This window comes from Mastomys coucha, unplaced genomic scaffold (genome assembly GCF_008632895.1).
Source record: "Mastomys coucha isolate ucsf_1 unplaced genomic scaffold, UCSF_Mcou_1 pScaffold22, whole genome shotgun sequence".
NCBI classification, from domain to species: Eukaryota; Metazoa; Chordata; class Mammalia; order Rodentia; family Muridae; genus Mastomys; species Mastomys coucha.
Window position 1 is genome coordinate 69,475,939 of NW_022196905.1, and position 21,462 is coordinate 69,497,400.

General features: G+C 43.1%; 1 protein-coding gene across 3 annotated transcripts in view; it reads left to right on the forward strand.

Moving 5' to 3' along the window:
- The window catches only part of Cep135 (centrosomal protein 135), a 59,195-nt gene extending 38,487 nt beyond the window's left edge, over nucleotides 1-20,708 (forward strand). For 2 of the 3 annotated variants that reach the window (XM_031342788.1, XM_031342789.1), the window contains exons 16-26: nucleotides 4,577-4,692; nucleotides 4,766-4,920; nucleotides 5,311-5,366; nucleotides 6,045-6,213; nucleotides 7,221-7,331; nucleotides 7,651-7,836; nucleotides 12,267-12,476; nucleotides 13,359-13,561; nucleotides 14,196-14,300; nucleotides 16,837-16,974; nucleotides 20,431-20,708. In XM_031342788.1, the coding sequence (XP_031198648.1) occupies nucleotides 4,577-4,692; nucleotides 4,766-4,920; nucleotides 5,311-5,366; nucleotides 6,045-6,213; nucleotides 7,221-7,331; nucleotides 7,651-7,836; nucleotides 12,267-12,476; nucleotides 13,359-13,561; nucleotides 14,196-14,300; nucleotides 16,837-16,939 (1,414 nt within the window). In that variant the 3' untranslated portion in view covers nucleotides 16,940-16,974; nucleotides 20,431-20,708. The remainder of the gene's footprint in view (nucleotides 1-4,576; nucleotides 4,693-4,765; nucleotides 4,921-5,310; nucleotides 5,367-6,044; nucleotides 6,214-7,220; nucleotides 7,332-7,650; nucleotides 7,837-12,266; nucleotides 12,477-13,358; nucleotides 13,562-14,195; nucleotides 14,301-16,836; nucleotides 16,975-20,430) is intronic. The other variant, XM_031342790.1, reaches the window with a different exon arrangement.
- Nucleotides 20,709-21,462: the final 754 nt, after the last annotated feature.

Consider the following 21,462-nt stretch of genomic DNA (forward strand, 5'->3'; position numbering starts at 1 on the left):
TACGGTGCTAGCAGAGCGGGCCTGCCCTCATCTGCTCTGTCTTCAGCCCCAGAGTCCAGGCAGATACACTGCTACATTTTTGTCTGCAGAATTGCTACTCCACCCTTTTTGCTTTAGTTAGTATCCAGCTGACCAGAGCTGCCATTTTTCTTTTCCTTCAGATGATAACCATACCACCAGTTTCTTCTCCTTACAGAAGACTCTGGAAACAGCAGCTGGTATCCTCTTGTGGCCTCCATAGTCTTGTCTATAGCTGCTTTGCAGGTTTTGTTCTGATCCGAATGCCATTTTCTCTTATGAGTTCAACCTGCTTCTTCCTTCCGCTATGTGCCGTTGAGTCACTGTGAGGTAGGAGAGGGTTATGAGAATTGTTCCCTCTACCGTGCATATTACATGATATCAGAACTCTGCTTTCCACTCACCAAACCTCTCTCTTCCTCCTCCTCTTCCTTCTCCTCTCTCCCTCCTCTTCCTTCTCCTCTCCTCTTCCTCTTCCTCTCCTCCTCCTCCTCCTCCTCCTTCTTTTCTCCCCCTCTCCCCCACTTTCTGTGAGAGGAGGGGGGTGATGCAGGGGGACTTATCTCCAAGGCCAATGTCTTCAATATTCTGTTGGTAAACACTGGTAAAAATTTGAGTTCGATCCATCATGTCTAAATTGAGCACTAAACTCAATACAAACCTCAACGCCAACCTTTGCAGAAGCAGAAGGACATTGTCCAAGCCTCACACCATTTTCAGTGTGGTTCATAGAGCTCTTGTTATCTAAGACATGAAGCTGCTTCTCAGGTAGATGAAGTGCATGCTTCTTTCTACCTCATGGGCCATTCTCTCCTTCCTGTCCTGTATTAGGAGGTTTTTTCCCACCAAATTTCTGTGCCTTCAGCCAGGCCTTCTGGATCAGACAGAACCTCTAATTGTACAAATAGTGGGCCTTTGGTCTGGCCTCTTGGTATAGCATCAGAAGATAGTATGGAAATAGTTATTTTGAAAATGATAGTGACTTTTGCCTCTTGAACTACAACATTTAATGAGGGCCAGCAGTTTACAGTCTAACCCACACCTTCAAGGATAAGAAGGAAATGTCTGTGCAGGGATGATGGGTGTCAACACCTCTGCATGCTAGCCAGTCTCTAGAACCAGGGTCAGCAAACTTCAGCACTCAGTATTTTAGACTCTGTGGGCCATGCAGTTTCCACCACACCTTTAAACTCAGCCTCTGAAGTTCGAAAGTCGTTGTAGGCGGTGTATAAGTGAAAGAAGATGATGGTTCTGTTTTACCACAGTTTTACTCATGGATGCTGAAATTTGGATTTCATTTAATTTTTATGTCACAAAATGTTTTCCTGTGAAAAAAATTTTTTTACACACTTAAACATAAAAACTCTAAGCAATCAGCTATGGTTTGTTAGCCCTGTGCTCAAAGATAAGATGTTTTCCAGTCCAGTTAGACAACTCCCTTTTCTCAGTTACCCCACAGCAGGCATCTTCATCTCTGTAACTGCTGTCGACGTGGCTCTAAGTGATGCCGCTGGGGGCTATCACCATGTTTGCAGTCACTGTAACCTTTATGTGAGTGTTTACTGTTGCCCAGACCCGATTTCAAGTAAGTGGTCTTTCCCATTTAACATCTAGAACCCTGTGCCGCACAGTCCTTAGCCTTCAGTACATCAGTTAAAGCCCAGAGCAGTACATGTTTATCTAGGATGGATAACATGCAACAGCAGTTTCCTGCAAATGAACCTTCCATGGATCTGTGGTTATGTCAATAGATATCAGTTGTTTTACTGGGATTTGTTTAGATATATTCAGAAATATACAGATATATTAATAATGTTAGGGGCTGGAGAGATAGCTTAGCAGTTAAAAGCACTCTTCCAGAGGTCCTGAGTTCAATCCCCAGCAACCACATGGTGGGCTTACAACCATCTGTAGTATGATCTGATGTCCTCTTCTGGCATGCAGGTGTACATTCAGATAGCCCACTCATATATATAAACTAAATAAATCTTTAAGACGTTAGATATATTCAGAAATGTTAGGTGTATACAGATATATGCAGCTAGTTACCCTTGAGAAATATTTGCTAAGGAATCAGAAATCATTTTAGATAAGGGGATAAAAATTTATGGATTTCCTGGGATACCTAACACTGTTTTGGGGTATCCCTAACATATTTTCTTAGCAGTAAGAGCAAGAATGTTCCCACAAATGATGATGTCTGAGCTTGTAGAGCTAATGTTGAAATCATTCTTATCCCCCCTCCTTTCCTGGTGCACCATGTGACATTATTCCTAGTCTTCATAGCCAGTCAGTAATGGGCGTGGACCATGGGCTCATAGAAGAAGCTCCAAGAAAGCCCATCAGAAGCCTTCCTCTAACAGTTCATCAAATTTCCAAACTTCTCTCTCATAGGTGGGACTTCATTTTAGAACTTGAAACATTTATTGTAAATGAAAGCACCTTTAAGAGATGTTCTAAAGATGTTTTTGATACACTCTGTAACAAAAGGAAAGAATTCATTTTATCCCCCAAAATGAGAGTATGCATAGCCATTGTAATGTAATGTGACTCGGGACTCTGAGGCTGAGACATGATTTGACCCAGGCCTAGGTTTGTCAGATGGAGAGCCAGAATTAAGAATTAAGTTCAGTTTTACTTTTTTTTTTCTTTTCTGGTGGGAAATTATTTCTTCCTTCTGTAACTTTTAAAGCTAAGAAGCCGGTTCATTTTTACTGACTACTTGACTTTTAAAGTTTCCTTCCAGTTTAGAGACAGTTAATGGCAGCCCATCCGTGAGCCTCCCTCCCAGCTCCCCTGGGGAATCTCTGGGCAGCAGTGCTGCAGTCAGACTTTTCTGTTGCCCCTGCCCTCTCTACACTGGGATAGAAGAGTTTGTAAAGCCTTTGTTAGGGCCTCCTTTCTGTCTGTCCAGATGTTGTCCTGGGTGCCTTTGCCAGCGCCTCTCCCACCAGCATATCACACCATTTATAAAGCTACATGCAAAGGAGATGTAGATCTGCCTAGAGGTTTAAGCATTGCCAGCCATTTGCTCTTCAGTAAGTCCTCTGTGGATCATTCCATTTCCCTGTCCACGTAGAGCAATGATTCTCAACTTGAGGGAATCAAACGACCTTTTCACATGGGTTGCCTAAGACTATCAGAAAACACAGATATTTACAATTCATTACAGCATCAAAATTACTGTTATGAAGTACCAGCAAAAATGATTTTATGGTTGGAGTGACCACAACATGAGGAACTGTATTAAAGGGTTGAAGCCTTAGGTTGAGAACCGCTCGCTGCCTTAGAGATAACTGTTCTCCTTGCATTCTGCACAGAAGGCAATGTGAGACAGCCTATCCTGGCACCCAGGCCTTTCCCTGGTACTTTGGTGATCCTGGACAAGTAAATTGTTTCTCTAAACTTGGAAATGTAGTTATAAGAGAAGTACTCCAGGAACACATGAACCAGCGTGTGCACAGCCCCTTCCCCGTAGCTACCCCTGCACACCATGGCTCTAGGTTTCAGGAGCACCCACTTGGACTGCAGATGCTTTTCCTGAGTAAAATTGCCTGAGCCTGGCCTCTTTATGACTTGGTTTGGTTCCTTTGTACAGTTCTAAGAAGTCAGTGCAGCTCTACTGTCCTGCCTGTCTCTGTCATCTACTTGCTGTGAGAACTCTGTTAGTGTTTTGACTTCAGAATACCCCAGTATTCCTCAAAACTTCTTTCTATAGAAATGTCCCATTTTACTCATCGTTTCGGGAACTAGACCTCCTGCTCAGTAGGCATTTCTAAGTCAAGCTCATGTTGGTGTCTTCTTCAGTGTCTTGTCCTCAAAGGAACCCCAAAGGAAGTTATTCCCAGCAAACTGAGCTGAGAATGGCCTTTTCAGCCACACAGGGTAAACGCTTCCTGCTCAGACACAGAAGTGACCATGACAGCTTTCAGGACGTTCCTGCTGAAAATGAGTAGTTACTTCCAACTAGTAACAGACACTAGAGACAGGGTTTCCCATGGACGGCGTAAGCGGCCATGAGTCCTTCCCCTGGCTCCCTAAAACCAGCCTCTGGTATTATCCCATCACACTGAAAAATGCCTGTCTTCCCAGCACTGTAACCTGCAGTCACCTGCCACTCTGAGAGCCAAAATAAGGAGCAAACTTACAAGCTCACGTGGTTCTGTTGGTGAGGACTTACAGAGAGTCTGGAGTGCACGCCATGTCATAAAAACAGGGCTATGAATCTACTCTCAGACGCAGATTTTGAGGAAAAGGGGGTTAAGATTAGGGAACTGAGGAGAACTTTAAAACTACTGAAACTCTTCTGGAAGAGAATATAGACTTAATTTCGTTTTTATACCATATCATTTTTAGGAAGATGAAAGCATTTTGGAGAAGGATGATGGACAGCAAGAGTAATATGTATAGTATAAGCCATTGATTAGACTGGAAGAGCTTTATAATAAGAAATAAAAGGAACTTAAATAAGAAATCAAAGTATTTTAAGACTGCTCATTTATCCAAGCTCTTTCTGTGAGAGATAAAGAATGCCATTTGTTTTTGTCCACTGATTTAGGATAGTAAGAGAGCAGCTACAGCTGTCACTTGATGACTGTCAGCACCGACTTTCTATAAAAAGAAGTGAACTTGAATCAGCCCAAGAGCAAATTATGATGCTGGAGCAAAAACTAGGTGAGCCCTTTGAAATTTTGCTTTTGCTACCCTAAATTGCTTCCACCTAACAAACACTCTTGTCCCTCTGTAGAAAATCTCAGCCACAGGATGACGGTGCAGAGCGAAGAAACCCAGGCAATGAAGAAGACCATTGGGGTGATCGACAAAGAAAAGGACTTTCTCCAGGAGACAGTGGATGAGAAGACGGAAAAGATCGCCAACCTGCAGGAGAGCCTCCTTAGTAAAGTATGTATCCTTCACACACTCTGCAGCGTCTCAAGCTAGTCTCCACTTGACACATACAGTTCTTACAGCCCTTGAATTCCTGAGACCCATGGCTCTGCCTGGGACAGAGCTACATTTCCTCCTACCTTTATGGTGGGACTTTATCTGTTCCTAGAATGTGATTTGGTCTCATTAAAGCACACTTTAAGGAAGCCACTTCAGCTCTTCGGTGGTTGGAGACATGCCAAATGTAACCTATAGGTGGGCATAGAACCGTGTTTACTTAGAGCTTGCTTTTATGTATAATTTATGTAATTGAACTTACCTAAATTTAGTTGATTATGCAAATTTAGCTGAAGACGATTCTGTATGAATGACTTAAAATCTTTTACATTTCTGTAATTTCTCGAGGAAAAAGTTATTGCCCAGCTGAAGGTCACAGTCTCAGAGTGTGAAACGTCACTTAAGTGAGTAACCAATGAATGAAAAATTTCCAGCAAATGCGGCCTTCCTACTTAGCAGAGTCTGGAGCCAGGACTGTTGGTCCTGTGACGTTCCGGCTTTGCCTGTGGCAGCCCTGCTTGCTCAGTCCTGCTCTGACTTGCTCCCTGCGGCTGTTGGAGCGCACTGCCTTTGTGCTTACCCACTTGCTCTCTATGCTTCGTAGTCACCTGTTCAAATCCTGCTACCTCAACTTAGATTGCTTTAATGGCCAGCTTGTGCATTTGTTCTTCAATTAAACCTATCTTGAGCACTCTTAAAATTTTCACATTTTGTGTCTGGTCTCCAGAAAGATTTTAAGCTATCTAAAAAGAAGAGTCACTAATTATATTTATTCTACATGCCTTTATGTTTTATTATAATAAAGGCATTAGAAACACTAAATATTTAATGTGGTTTTATATTGTATTTTCTAACACTTGAAAATGCTACGTTTGTTTAACTCCTATAATAATATTTATTTGGTGGCTTGATTTGTATATAATGGTTGCTGGAAATGTAAAGTACCTGAGTATTTAAGTCAGTGTCCAAGGGAAGCATGTAGAGCCTCTTGTACTCATACACTTACTGAGACTGTACAGCCTTACTGTAAGTGATCCAGAGCTTTCTGTAACACTCTTTCTTCCGCACCATTCCTTGGACAGCCAGCTACAAGAAACTTTGACTACTCGAGACCGAGAGATAAGCAGCCTCCGGCGCCAGCTTGATGCAAGTCACAAGGAGCTTGATGATGTTGGGAAATCTAGAGAGATCTCTTTTAAGGAAAATAGAAGGTTACAAGATGACCTGGCCACAATGGCAAGAGAAAACCAGGTATGAAACCAGGCAGAGATTTTTCATGAACTTAACTTTTTTGCTAAGTATTAAACTTCTAAATACAATCTTCGAAAATGCAATGGGATTGAATGTAAGCAGGGTTACTTCTTGAGGGGATGGTGTCCATCAGCATCAGCAAAGGTGGTTCTCAGAATCCAGCCAGCACAGCAGCCTGATCAGCACAGTGACAGTCGCCTTTGCCGTCTGGAGTTGAACTTCTTTCCTAGGAGTTGGGTGTTTGCTCGTTTGTTTGTTTGGACACAGGGTCACATGTAGCCCCAGCTGGCCTTGAACTCCCTGAGTAACCAAAGGATCCTGTTCCTGACCGTCTTCTGTCACCGCCCAAGTGTGGGAGTGGTAGGTGTGTCACCAGGCCTGATGCCATTTAGATTTTGCTGATAGGGAGCGTGGCTTTTGTTGGGATTGGGTAGGATACAGCATCAGTCTTAGGCACCTCTAACGTATAAAGGACCATGGCAGGTTAGTAACTTGTGCTTACTCACGCTCTCTGGAAACAGATAAGAGGAGATGGCCAGTGGGTAAAGGTGCTTGCTGCGAACTGAAATAAGATGTTCTGAGTTCAAATCCCCAGCACTTACGTAAAATGGCTGGCATGGCTGCCTGTGACCCCAGAGTTGGGGTTGTAGACTAGCAAATCCCTGGAGCTTGTTGGCTAGCCAGCCTTCCTGAAATGGGGAGCGTCATTTTCAGTGAAAGATTGGTCTCAGGAGAAAGGGAGAGGGTGGCACAGAGCAATATTGGCATCCTCCTCTGCTCTGTGTCTCTAACATCAGCTTGTGCACCTATGTGCATATGCTTTTACTGCTCACACGTGCGTATACACACACACACACACACACACACACACACACACACACACACACAGGCCAGCCATGGAAAAATAACACAGTAGAGGTTTCCCACACTTTTTTTCTTCAGTTCCAAAGGAGCTTTGTGCATGTAACTGCAGCCTGACCGGCTCTCTCTGCTCTGCTGACTTACAGGAGATCGCACTGGAGCTGGAAGCTGCAGTGCAAGAGAAAGAAGAGATGAAGAGCAGAGTCCACAAGTACATCACTGAGGTGTCTCGGTGGGAGAGTCTAATGAGCGCTAAGGTGAGAGATACTGTGTTAACTTGCATTGTAGACTGCCTTCCTGAGAACTCTGCTTCCAGCATTAAACGGTGGACATTTGAGATTAGATATTAGAGACTTGAGAGTAGGAGTCTTTCCTATTAACTTTATATTTCTCCATGAATCTTAGGATAGTATGTACACACATACTGATGTTTCCTAAATTCAAGCAGTCCTCAGTGTCACCAATGTGTGTGTGTGTGTGTGTGTGTGTGTGTGTGTGTGTGTGTGTGTGTGTGTGGCATATAGACATTCCATTGACAGTACTGACTTAAAAATAATGTAATTGTTCTTAAACCAGGAAAAAGAAAACAAAGATTTACTAGATAGATTCCAGATGCTTCACAACCGCGCTGAGGACTGGGAGATCAAGGCTCAGCAAGCAGAAGGGGAGAATAGCTCAGTGCGTCTGGAGCTGCTGTCTATCGACACAGAGCGAAGGCACCTGCGGGAGCGAGTGGAACTCCTAGAGAAGGAGATCCAGGAGGTGAGGCATGCTGTCCTGGAAAGGTGCCGCATAGGAACACTCTGCTACTGCCATACTCTGGCAGGTGCCCGGTCCCTTTTCACAGTAGTAAGAGACGGGTGGCTTAAGGCTTGCCGTCTAGCCACTCGTGAGAGTGTGGTCCTCTAGCATTAAGTACAGTCTTAACAGTGTGCTAATCTCCACCTGTGGAGTACTTCCATCTTCCCCAGGCTCACTTAATCTTTAGTGTGTCTGTCTTAAATCACGTTTTGTCCTTTTCCAAGGCTGCATAATAACGCCTTCAAATGTGGTCTAGCCTTTCACCTTTCGGTGAAGTTTGTTTACTTTCACATTTGGGATATTGAGAGTCGTGCTCCTTTAACATGGTGTGCTAGTTATAGGTGCTGGGACAGAAGGACTAGCAATGGGCTAGAGAAATGGCTCAGGAGTTGAACATTTAGACATAAATAAGCTTTCATCATAATGACAGTTGAATAAAAGTTTTATTAATATAGTGTTGAGTTCAGTTAAATTAATTAATAAGGACTATGGTTTGATATAATTAGATTGCCTATTTGTTTTCTTGGTATAATTTTCAAAATTTTCATCTTTCAGGAGAAAGTAATGACTCTACTACATAGAATTAGAGCCCCACAAATATATGCATATATACAAATAATAATAATAATAATGTATATATTTGTGGGGCTCTAATTCTATGTAGTAGAGTCATACATATATATACATATATGTATTAAACATTAGACTATTATTTTGCAGTAATGTCTTTGCACATATAACCAAGTAAAATGGGGCTATCCCTAAGACTAATACCCTTATAAATGAGGGTGATTTAATAAGCAAAGACATTTCAGAGACCACCGTGCACAGACAGGTGACACTATCTGGGACCTCAGATACAGATGCATGGGGTGGGTTCTGCCTCAGAATCTCCAGAGGGAATCAGTTTACTGTCACTTGACATTTGCATCTCTAGCCCCTGGAACTGTGAAGAAGAAATTTCTGTTGTAAGTCACTAAAGTTGTTGCTGCTACAACCCCAGTACACAATTCAGACTTGGGGATCAAGAAGGGGACTCATTGCTGTAGCAAACAGTGGAAAACATAGAAGTCTTAGAATTGAGTAATGAACAGAAACTAGAAACGTTTTGAGGTATGTGGTGGGAAAAGCCTGGGTTGTCTTAGAGATATTTATAGAACCATCAGTACTGTGGGCTTCGCAAAGGGAAAGAAGTTGACCTGGGATGTAGGTCAGGTAGAGGAATCCCTGTATAGCATTACCAGCCTGCGATGTTACTGCAGGGGGCTGGAGTCTTTAAGAAGTGGAGCCTTGCTGAGGAAGTTAGCTCATGGGATCCATCATTGGGGAAGTATCGGGACCTTGGTACTTGCTTCTCCGCCTTTTGCTTCCAGGTGGTAGTGAAGTGAGTGTGCTCCCCTGGACAGACTTGGCCATGCAATTCTGTCTTCATGATAGTTACCGCCTCACCACAACCCAAAAGCAACAGGGCCAAGTGACCATGGGCTGAAATCCCTAAAACTGTGAGCCAAAATACAATTGTCCTTCAAGATGATTCTTCAGTATTTTGTCACAGTGAGTGAAAGCCGACCAATGCAAGTGTTAGCTAGCTTCATTCCTCGTCCTCTCCCGTTTAGAATAGCCGTCTGCTCTGTGTCAATGCACTACTGTATTTCGGTAGCAGATAACTTGTTTTCTAGATTTAGAGGGGGTAGATAGAGTAAAAGGTTATCTCAAAGTGCACCAGAGTCATGTCCATGCCTACCTACCTTAGATGGCGCCTAAATGATGCTCGTGCTGTAGGTGGAGAGCCATCGAGTTGGTGCGTTGGAGCCAAATGACTGCAGTTTTCCCTAGATCCCACATGGTGGGAAGACAAAACTGACTGCTGCAAGTTGTTCTTCACACACACAGCCCAGCCCATATTCAAAAAAAGTTAAACCTAGTAAGTAAAAGAGTTCGGCCACACTGGAGGTGTTTCATGTTTGAGAAGGACCTAAACTTTGCAGGGCTTTAGAGCAGGTACATTGTGACCACTGAAAGCGTTCCTTGAATGCCTCACTACTCATGGGTGTGACCTGGTTGAAAGCAGTGTCTTTATAAACATGGTTAAGCTTAGATCCTGCAGGTAAGGCAAACCATGATCCAGTGAACAGGCCGTGTCCATCTGAGATGAGGGAAATTTGTGACACTGGGGAGCACTGGGAAATGGAGGTAGACACGTCTACAAGGCAAGGTGATGGCCAACAACACCAAAGGAAGGAGAGAAGCCTAGAACTTTGCCTCAGCCTCTAGAAGAACTGGTTCTTAACATCTGGATTTGCAAGGACAGAGAAATGGCCCACTAGTTAGGAGCTCTGGCTACCCTTTCAGAGGACTTGAGCTTGATTCCCAGCACCTATGGGGTGCCTCACAGCAGTTGGTAACTCCAGTTTCATGGGAATCTGTCATTCTCTTCTGGCCCTCTGTGGGCCCTGCATGCACATGGTATGCAGAGTTGGGGGCAAAATACTCATAACATATAATGTTAAAAAGAAAATATTTTTTAAAAGTAATATTGGCTTGCAGCCTCTAAATGTGAAAGGGAAGTGATGACCCCCAGTGTTATCAATGATTTCTCTTGCTGTGATTAAAGTACCATGGCCAAAAGGGACTTATGGAAGAGAGTTTACAGTGGTCCAGGGGCGTCCATGACGGGCTGAGGGCAGCATGGGAGCAGGGACCACAACAGGAAGCTGTGGCCACTCACACCTTCTCTCTCAGTGACTGTAAGCCAGGAGTGGGCGGGGCTACAAACTCCCAAAGGCCACACTTGCTCCAGCAAGCCTGTGTGTCCCAAAATTTCCATAGCCTCTCCAAGAGCGCCACCAACTAGGGACCACGTTCAACTACATGAGCCTATGGAGGACATCACTCAGTCACACTCAGTTTGCAGCATCTATAATGGCAGGCCTCCAAACTCTAGAGTAACTCTACAAATTCTTTTTTTTTTTTAAAGATTTATTTATTATTATAAATAAGTATGTCTGTCTTCAGAGGAGGGAGGAGAGCTGACACCAGAGGAGGGCGTCAAATCTCATTAATGGGTGGTTGTGAGCCACCATGTGGTTGCTGGGATTTGAACTCGGAACCTTCAGAAGAGTAGTCAGTGCTCTTACCCACCGAGCCATCTCACTAGCCCTACAAATTCTTTATTAAAGAAACGCTTCTCGCCGGGCGGTGGTGGCGCACGCCTTTAAGCCCAGCACTTGGGAGGCAGAGGCAGGTGGATTTCTAGTTCGAGGCCAGTCTGGTGTACAGAGTGAGCTCCAGGACAGCCAGGGCTACACAGAGAAACCCTGTCTTGAAAACCCAAAAAAAAAAAAAAAAAAAAAAAAAAAAAAAAAACACTTCTCTGCTTTTAATAGTTTCTTAAAGAGAGTTCCTTATAGTTTTATTCTTTATTATTGCTGATATCCTTGTGTGATGTATAGAATGAGTTTGTGTAGGTATTTTGCTTTGTTTGTTTGTTTTTGTCATGCTGAGGCTGGATGCTCCGCCTGATGCATGCTACGAAAGTGTCCTAGCAGTGAGCCGTGCTGCAAGCCTGATCTTATGTGCTCGTGTTGAGTTTGGGGAGCTGCTGCTGCTCAGGGGCTGACAGCGGAACACCCAAGCATTTGCTTGTCTGTAGCTGTGATAGCTCATAAGCCGAGTTGCACATATTTTTTTTTTTTAAATTGATTTCGGTGAACTCTGTTAAAGTCATTTTGCTTTTTAAGAGTGACTATCTTCCTGAAACCCCAAAGTAGATTTTATATAAATTCATAGTTATCACATAACATTTAAATAACAAGAAGTTTAAAATGTGTATTAATCTGAGAAAGTCTTTGATGAGTATTTCAAATTTTGCTTATTATTTCAAAAACCACTAAAAGTTAGCCAATGAAACTAGACTAAATTTAAATATAAATTTAGGTACTTAGTATCAAAATAAACCCTGGTTTTGAAATTTAAAATTTAAAAGAATGATTTGTAAATATATATAAATATATTTTTATATTATATGTTACTATTAACATATATGAGATGAGAAAAATTATTATAACAAGGGACATTTATAAAGATAAATTTTAAAAAGACTCATTCACAACACTTCAGTATAATTTTCATCTTTGTATCTTCTAAATATATACATGAAACATCTAGTTATGACTAATAATTATATGCTATTCCTTTTATGCATTAACTCTCTTCTTAGGCTGTCTTAAAATAGCACATTACTTTCTGAGACTGTTTTAACATATGCAAAAATTGGACTTTGTTTTCTGAAGTAAGTTTGTGGCTACACAAATTCCAGAGCCTGTCTTTGAAGGCTTGCACAGTGAGTGACTGATTTCCGTTACTTTTCATGTTTTGCTTTCTGTTCCTAGCACATAAATGCACATCACGCTTATGAGTCTCAGATCTCGTCAATGGCTAAGGCCATGTCTCAGTTAGAAGAGGAGCTGCGACGTCATGAGAGCGAGAAAGCCACCGTGTTAGGTGATGTGTCGTCTCTCCGAGAACTGTGCATTAAGCTTGACTCGGGCAAAGACATTATGACCCAGCAGCTGACTTCCAAAAGCCTTGAGCTGGACAGGGTAGGTGCTGAGAGGGTAGGCATTGGTGGGCACATCGCTTTATGGAGCCCTGCACTCACGGCCTGACTTCACATTCTTATTTCGAGTGTTCTCTGTTCCTTTTGACTGCAAGATTTTGATGACAGGTTTGACAGACCCTCTGCCGAGATTTGTTTGTGGAGCACGAGGATGCGATAGGGTGTAGTGAGCAGAGAGTCCTTGCTTTCCTGTGAGACACTCTGGATTTAGTCTCAACACTGCAAGAAATTAAAAAGCAAATAAAATTGGGTTTGGAATAGATGATTCTTAAGAGGTCAGGCATTTTCTAGGTGTAGGTCAGGAACATGCATTCTTTTTTATTTGAAACTAAAATTTGATTGAAAGAGTAAACAGTTTTCTAAGTTGATTTTTTTTATAATAAAATCTCAAGACCTTTGCATTATTAATTAAGTCTTCTTTACTGGACTTGTCCATCCCCAAGTTGAGATACTATTTTGACTAGGCTGGTGTGTGCTCTCATGTGAGCACGTCTTTGGGTTTCTCTTGTCGAGTTGTGTACTGAGAAGTTACAATACTTGCTTGACTGTGCTCAGAGAGTAAGCATGCTGCAGAGAGCACAGACTTGTGGCTGATGGGGTGGGAGGTTTATCATCTCCATTACCCTCTCTTGAGGGAGATGGCTGGTGATCATCAGAGAGGTGGAGTAGGCCTCTAGCCAAAGAAGCCCTAATAGAAATAGCAAAGAGGAATTTAAATCATGATGCTTTTCTTACGATCAAAGAAATGTTTTGAAGTATTCAACCAGCACTTGTAAACAAAAAATTATACTGTTATATTATAAGATAAATAATTTTTCAGACTGTGCCTAAATTTTTACTGAATTAATCTTTGTTTTTTCTGTAGGCGGTAGCAGAATTTGAGAATGTAAAATCAGAATCAGAACTATTAAAAAAACAGCTGGCGAGTGAGAGACAGACAATTAAAAACCTCGAGTTGTTGTTAGCTACCAACAGAGATAAAGAATTCCAGTCCCATTTAACCTCCCATGAGAAGGACACAGAAATCCAGCTGTTGAAGGAGAAGTTAAACCTCTCAGAAAGCAAACTGTGAGTGTTGTGGATCAGCTGTGTGGGGGAGCGGCCTTGACAAAGTAGGTTCAACTTCTGAGATAGCAGGGGCGCTGGAGGGTGTGAGCGAGCATGGAAGGAGCTGGATCTGAGGAGCGAACAGAGGCTTTGCTCAGGGGAGGCGTGTCCGGGTGAGCTGGTTGTAGCTAGGAAAGGCTTGCAGCAGGTGTGCTCATCACCATCAAGGAGCCTGGTGATGAAATCATCCTAGAAGAGAAGAGCCTGGACTTGTGAGCGTGCAGAAAAATGGGCTTTGTACAGGACCAGGGGAGCTGAGACAGTGCTCTTTGTGAGGCAAGGGGCTTTGTACAGGACCAGGGGAGCTGAGACAGTGAGTGCTCTTTGTGAGGCAAGGGGCAAGGAAGAACCAAGGAAGCCGTTTACATCCTGTGTTTCTAGCTCATGGGTTCCGCTGCATGGGCAGCACCCGCTAGCAGCTCCGTAACTGACAGTGAGCCGAAAGACTGCAGAAGCTCCGAATTACAGACAGCCACTGTGGAAAAGCTGTGATCTTTGTCTGTTCTTAAGAAACAGCCCACTTGTATTTGCACTTGATTCTATAAAAGAGGTCATTCGTTGTTTTATTTCTAAGATCTATACATTTGTTTTTAAGAACTTCCCAAAGCCGAGAAACCTCCATGCTTCGAACTAAAGTGGCACAGTTGCAGACAGATTATGATAATCTGAAAAGGCAGATGTCAAATGAGAAGTACGAACGGTAAGACAGTTGTGTCTAGCAATAAACAGTATTTCTGCATATCCTCTACTAAAAGAGTACTTAATGTGGCTTGCAAAGAGCAAGCTGCTTTAGTATTCATATGTATATGAATTTCTTAGGCACTTCCCCTAGAGCAAGAGACTCCATGGCAGACAGAGCTCCTGAAGTAGGGAGCAGCGCTGCTGTAGAGGTGCTTCTAGGAGATTCTGAGGGGACGTAGGATGCAGCTGGGGACAGCAGAGGTCGTGCAGGAGCCCAAATGCAGTGCAGGTGGAGGCTCTGAGTGCACTGCCGTGGGGGAATGATGAGGATCATATTATGAGGGCGGCTAGCAGTTAGGAGCTGGGCTCTAGGCACGTCTGACTGTCCAGTCTCAAGCCTACATGATGAGAAACCGAGGTCACTTGTAAATGGCAGAACTACCATTAAAACACAAACATGACTTAGGCCACAGCTCATGCCCTTATCTCTACAATATGTTCCCTGCTCCTTAGTCATGTTCATGCGCACAATTCAGTTTATTTGCTTTATGTGAGAACATTGAGTCCCTAAATAAGGCAGAGATGAGACCTGTTTAACAATTAAAATCCAGCCAGATATGATGGCAGGCACCTGTGTCCCACCATTCAGGAGGCTGAGGCAGAGGGATCCCGAGCTTAAAGCCTGGGAGACTTGTGTCCAAAAAGAACTGAATTAAAATCAAATCAACAGCCAGCTTATATTTCTCTGTTGCACTTGCTGTAGACACCTGAAATAGGTTCTTGAGTAGGCTAAAATTGCCTATTAGAGCATTTAAAACTTTATTCTTCCCTGTTTACTTCAGAGCTTGAGTGATATGCTTCATGAAGTATAGATGAGTTTTACTGTGGCAGTGGTATAATTTTTTTCTTGACATTTGGAAGATGGAGTGCTAAAAAGAAAAGGTTTGAGCAACTGTCTTAGGAAGAAAAGCTGAGGGCTGAGTAGCTGAAAGAGAGGGCAGCCTGGGGACCCTGAGGGGCATTCGGACACTGACACGTTCCTGACGCTGGGAAGGACAATGTGATGGAGAAAGTGGGCTCCTTTGTCTCTGATGTTTGGGAGATTAGAGGCAGAGTGAAGGCTAGGCGGATGTGCAGAGAGAGGAGAGAAGTGTGGAACTCGGGAGCACTGTTCTCAGGACCTGGACTGCAGTGACAGCGATGGCAGTGAGGTACGAGTGATTCAGGATAGCTTCAGACGTGTGTGTGTAAAAGACCATCTTTGAGTTCACACACACACACACACACACACACACACACACACACACACACACACACGATGATGCACCCCTGTAGTCCTCAAACTCAGTAGGATGAGGCAGGAAGCTTGTGAGCTTGAGACCAGCCTGCCCTGCATAACAAAAGCCTATCTCGGGAGTGTGTAACTGCTGGCGTAGAGGCGAGTGTAGAATTCTATTGACATTGGAGTTTGAACTTCTCTTTGCCCAGAATCAGGACTGGATAAAGCAGGCCCCAGGAACAACACAGATGTGAGGATAGGCAGAAGCAGTAGTCCAGTAAATAACTAAGAGATGGCTGTGGAGGTAGAAGCAGAACCAGGCAGGAAGCTGAGGTGCTCAACTGCACCAAATGCCACAAAGATGTATAAAAGGTCAGGAAGCCACATGTTATATACATAGTTAAAGCATAAAGAAGAAAGTAAGTTCCCCCAGAATCACTATTAATATTTTTAATTTAACATCTAATTGTATATTGGTTTTGGGTTTTGTTTGCTTTGGTTTGATTTTTGAGACAAGCCCTCTCTCCTCATGCCTCTACACCCCCATGTCCTGGCATTACAGGCACATGTGGCCCTTGCTGGTTTATGTGAATTTGCATGTTTCTGAATGTATACTTGGTATCCTAACTTTTTAAAACTAGATAGACCATTGTGATTGTTATATTTTTATGTTGTTAATGCCCTAATGTTCTGACAGGGCTATAGCATAATTGCTTTGAACAATTTCTTCTAATGTATATTCTTTTAATTGAAATATTTTACACACTCCTGGAAGAAAAAAAAAAACTACAAATTGGACTGGAGAGATGGCCCAGTGACTAAGAGCACTGGCTGCTTTTTCCCCAGAACCTGGTACCTATACAGTGGCTCACAACCATCTGTAACTAACCCTCTTCTGGCCTTTATGGGCACCAGACACATGTGTTGTTCATAGACATGCGTGCAGGCAAAGCACCCATACACAGAAAATAAAGTTAATCAACCTTTTTTTTTTAATCCTGCAGATTTGACAGAAGTATATAAGGCTAGGCCAGGCATCCTATCCACTTATAGTTCCAGCTGCTTGGGGAGACCAAGACAGGAGAATCACTGGCACGAGTCTAGGATAGTCTGGGTAACATAGTAAGGCCCCATTTCAAAGACTAAACCAACTAAAATAAAATAAATGTGGTAGAAATACTGATTGCACTAGCAGGTGTTATATAGTGGACTAATAGTCCCAATAGCCACATTTTAAGTATTCCTGGTGCTTACATCATGTAATCTTCACTTACAGAGAGCGAGCAATCCAAGAGATGCGCCGACTTGGTCTTCCTACATCACCTCTGAGTTCTACTCTGAAATCTCCTGTACAGTCTCCTGAACATACAAATACATAGTTATCAGAAAGATATGTATCAGGTACCAAGAACAGGTAAAGATAATCTGGAGATAATTTTGGAATTGTCCCTGTCAGGGAAAGAGAGATGGCTTGGAAAGGTGTCCCCAGGAACTTCCTAGAGCAATAGACATGTCCTGTGTGTTAGTGGCATGGCAGAGTTACATGGTATGTGCCGTTGTAAACATGTATCAACTGAACATGTGCTGTGTGCATTTCACTGTGGGTCAACTTTACCTAAACAGAAAGGAAAGGGATAGGAGTATGAGTCTGTGCAGGAACACTTGGAGCACGCAGGAACCCCGGGCTCACTTGTAGCACTGCAGAGGAGTGGGGGAATCCACAATTGCTAAGAAATATGAGATGTCACAGGGTAGTGTTAACCAGCTACCAAATTCAGTGTACAAATAACAGCTGATGAAATGGAAAAGGCTTAGAGACAACGCAGGAAGTGCAGAGCGCTCAGTGTAGCAGGGACATCAGGCTTCTGGGAACAGTGTGGGAGAGAGCTTTGAAAGTTAGGGTGGGGCATACAAACTATGTGAAGGTGACATCACATACAAATGTAGACTCTAACTCATCCGTCCTTAGTGTAGGTTACATACAAAGAGGCTGAGTGAAAGACTGTCTGTAGTGAATCTGCCTCATAGCTGTGCCTGAGCCACACAGGAAATGGAGGAACCAGACATAGAAAGAGTAGTAAGAGTTTGCAGTAGATCTCAGAATGAGTTCAGAAAACTTTTCTCCGCTCTTAGGAGGTGGAGCCAGAAAGTTCAGGAGTTCAAAGTCATCTTCAGCTACATCGTAAATTAGGCCCACCTAGGCTATATGAGACCCTGCCTGCAACAGGCAGACAGACAGTCAGGAGAAGGTGCTCTATCAAAGGGGCATAGCTTACTGGGATCACACCAACACATCAATTTGGCATGCATCAAGACAAGAAGGTATAGGTGCAAACTCGGCTCTCAAGCTGTCTTAATCGTTAAAGCATAGATTCTTTTTCCTTTGTTTTTGGATTTTATCAGTGAAATTGTACATTTCTGGCTTCTTATTCCCTGTGGTGCACTTACGAGATCCAGCCAGTGATACGTGTGCTGTTGGATGGTTATTGTTGCAGCATGGTGGGCTATGGTACACTTATGAGATCCAGCCAGTGATACGTGTGCTGTTGGATGGTTATTGTTGCAGCATGGTGGGCTGTCCTGATGCACGCTTACACTGTTAGTTTGCACCCTAGTTGACTGGCGTCTTCCTAGCTTCCATAGACGGGAGGGTCCGTTCCCAAGCAGGTGATGTCAGGATGCCTTGGCTGAGGCAGAGTTGAAGAGATGGACTGATTCCTTGCAGATAGAAAAGAAGCCTGAGTCCAACCCTGGCTGTGGCAGATAGTCCCTGAAGAGTGCAGACTCACTCACTGACAGAAACGGTTGAGTCAGTTTTTTCAACGTGACGCCTTTCTTTGCCTCTTTTAATAGAAGCACTGTGTGTGGAAGATAACTAGCATTTCCTCAGAGGCTCCAAGTCCCATCACAAACAAGGGTTATTCTGGGCCTTCACACACTGAGGCCAGTGTCTAGGGCCCAGGCTAATGATGGCTGATGGCTGCTTTTTGCATGAATGTTTGTGTTCTTAAAATGTTTCTTTTCCTGCCACCCTGTCACCTGAGTCACTGTACCCTTACATCGGTCGGGTACTGTGTTGTTTTGGGGTGGCAGTTTACCTTTTGTTACAATGCCTCAGAACAAGGTGCCAAACACGTTTCCATACTTGGCTCTCCATAGCTTAGCTCTGTGGTTGTCTAAGTAGAATGTGGGACCAATAGGCCCCCGCCTCTCTGCATAATGTTAAAATTTATTGGAGCATCATCCAATTTTACAGATTGTCCAGGATAGCTGTTTATCTTCATGAGCAAAGCTGGGTGGTTGTGACACCCCTGTGGCCTACACATCTAAAAGTTCTACTTGCTGGCCTCTCACATCAGGTAGCCTCTAAAAAGGCAGCTGTACCCCATGAGAAAGAAACAGGAAGTGAAATGGCAAATGATTCATTGGTGTTATGAAGTAGGCTGACAACAGCTGGAGACCCTCCACTGTGGTAGACTGCTCACCAACAGGCCCCTTAGTTTGGTTCCCAGTGTCTCATAGTAAATGTGTATGTGTATATGTGATGTGCTGGCCTGTGTGTGACCTCAGTGAGAGAGGTCCTGTCGAGTTCCACCTTACCCTCTCATGCAGGGTAGATGACCTCTCCGTGTCAGTTAGATTGGTTGGCCAGCAAGCCCCTGAATTCCATCCTTCTTTGCGTTCCTCAGTTCAAACTCTTTACCTGCTAGCCCACCTCTGCAGACCATGTCCCACAGAGCATGCTGTTTCTGGGCTGCCAGTGCTGCTCTAAGCTCTGGCTATCCTTGCCTCCACTGGCACATATGGTAGTTATCATTGTAACCCTCCTAGTCTATGTGCATCAGAAACTGTTACAGCTGTCAACAATTCACAGCTTACAATTTTGTAATAATTGACAATTAATTCTTAAAGTATCACAGTGTGTTTATTAACCAATAATTCCTTTTTGTAGATGTTTCTTAGGTAATATCACTAAATTTAATTTTAAAGGATTTCTCCAGTGAGCACTGAGACACAAATTACATACACATGAAATAATTTCTCAGATTAGTGTCTCTCTGATAGTAAAAATAGGTCAAGACAACCCTTCTGACAGTTAATTCTCCACTACACACCAACTAGGTATCCTATAATTTGACTCTATTCCTTAAACTGTTCTCCTTGAAGACAATGTCAAATCCCATTGGTAAGAGGGTCAGTGGACAAGACTCCTCTCCTCATGGGGTGCAATTACAGTGCTTCTGACCTTCCTGCTGTTAAACCCAGGATGCCACAAGGATTTCGTCCCAGGTTTGATTGAATTTGCTGGGTGCTCATGCTTTGCTTGTGGTCACTCAGTTACTACCAAAGACACCAGTGAATGGCCAAACAGGCACGAGGCACAGGGTGTGTGTGCACGGCTTCCAGTGTTCAGCTCTGTGGAAGGTCTCCAACCCTAGTCAACCTGGGCCTTACCGAGGCTTCAACACATGGCATAACAGGCTGATACATCATTAGCACTGGTAACTGGCCCTTAGCCTGCCTCCTCTACAATTAGTCTTCATGAGCACCGCCAATCACTCTCACTGCACAAACGCTTTGGGAGCCTTTGCCAGGCACAAAGGGGAAGAGGAGACCGAATGTGTGTGTTCTTCAACCACAGCATCACACTGGCTCACTGAGGGAACCTGTGACTCAGCAAACCAAAGTCCTGTTCTTACTGCCTTCTCTTTCATGTCTTCCGCAGCTCCTTGAGAAGTAGAGTGATGGGTCTTAAAGATGATGAAACTCGGGAAACAAGCTCTTATTGGCGACTGTAATGTAAAACTAGAGAATGTAAACTTTTATTAATATATTGAGTGACTAATTTTTGTCCTCACTTACCTTTCAGATTTTGGTTTTCAGTGAGTTTCTACATGGATTTTCATAAGAACACAGAGTAATGAAATATGTGAAGTACTTGTTCCTGCAAATCATGAACATTGACACAAATTCTACCTCTGTCAACCTTTATTTAAATCAGTGGATATTTATGTAAAAATGTTTAGTTTTAAAAGAGCCTTATATGTATATTTTCATATGTGAAAAAACAAAATATGTATTAATAGCTTAACTGATGTGATATGTGAATTTTTATTATTCCCAACTAAAATTACTCCTTAAAATGTGTTTATACTGTGAATTAATTTAACATGCTCACATAGCATATGCATGTAAATATTCTTGCACTATTAGGTGTGTTTGGTCTTCATGCCTGTGTTTATACCCATAGTATGATGAATTCTGAGAATGATCTGTTTGAAGCTATTCTCTTAAGTGTAAAATCAGACCACGTGTGCTGTCTATCATAAGGGAGTCTATTTAAATCTAGTCTAATAGCAGAATTTTTTTATTTTTAAGTATAAGAAAGAGTTTATGTGAGCTTTTCGGTTCCAGAGAGCTAGGATTCCATCAGGAAAGCATGGCAGCCAGCAGCAAACACACCACACAAAGCAGAGAGTGGCCAGGAAGTAAGGGGAAGCTGTGTACTCCGAAAGCCCTCCCAAACAGCACCCCTCACAACGGGGTCCAAGGGTTCAAATCTCTGAGCCTGTCTGTCTATCTATCTATCTATCTATCTATCTACCTATCTATCTATCTATCTGTGGATACATTTCTCATTCAGACTACAATTTCTAAAACCAAAAATTCAACTAATATCTTTTTTTTCCCCTCTGAAGCATTCTTGCTTATTTTGAAAGTTCAGACCTACTGTAGATCAATAAACTCAGCTACCTGTTTGGAAATTACTTACATTTTCTTGGATATAGAGGAAATGTACCTCGTGACCTCCTCACAGAACTCTAAAGTAGTCATCGCCATGCGTGATTAGTGCAGGCAGGAAGGGTGGGTGCCAGTGGGAGGCACAGTTATCTATGTGGGC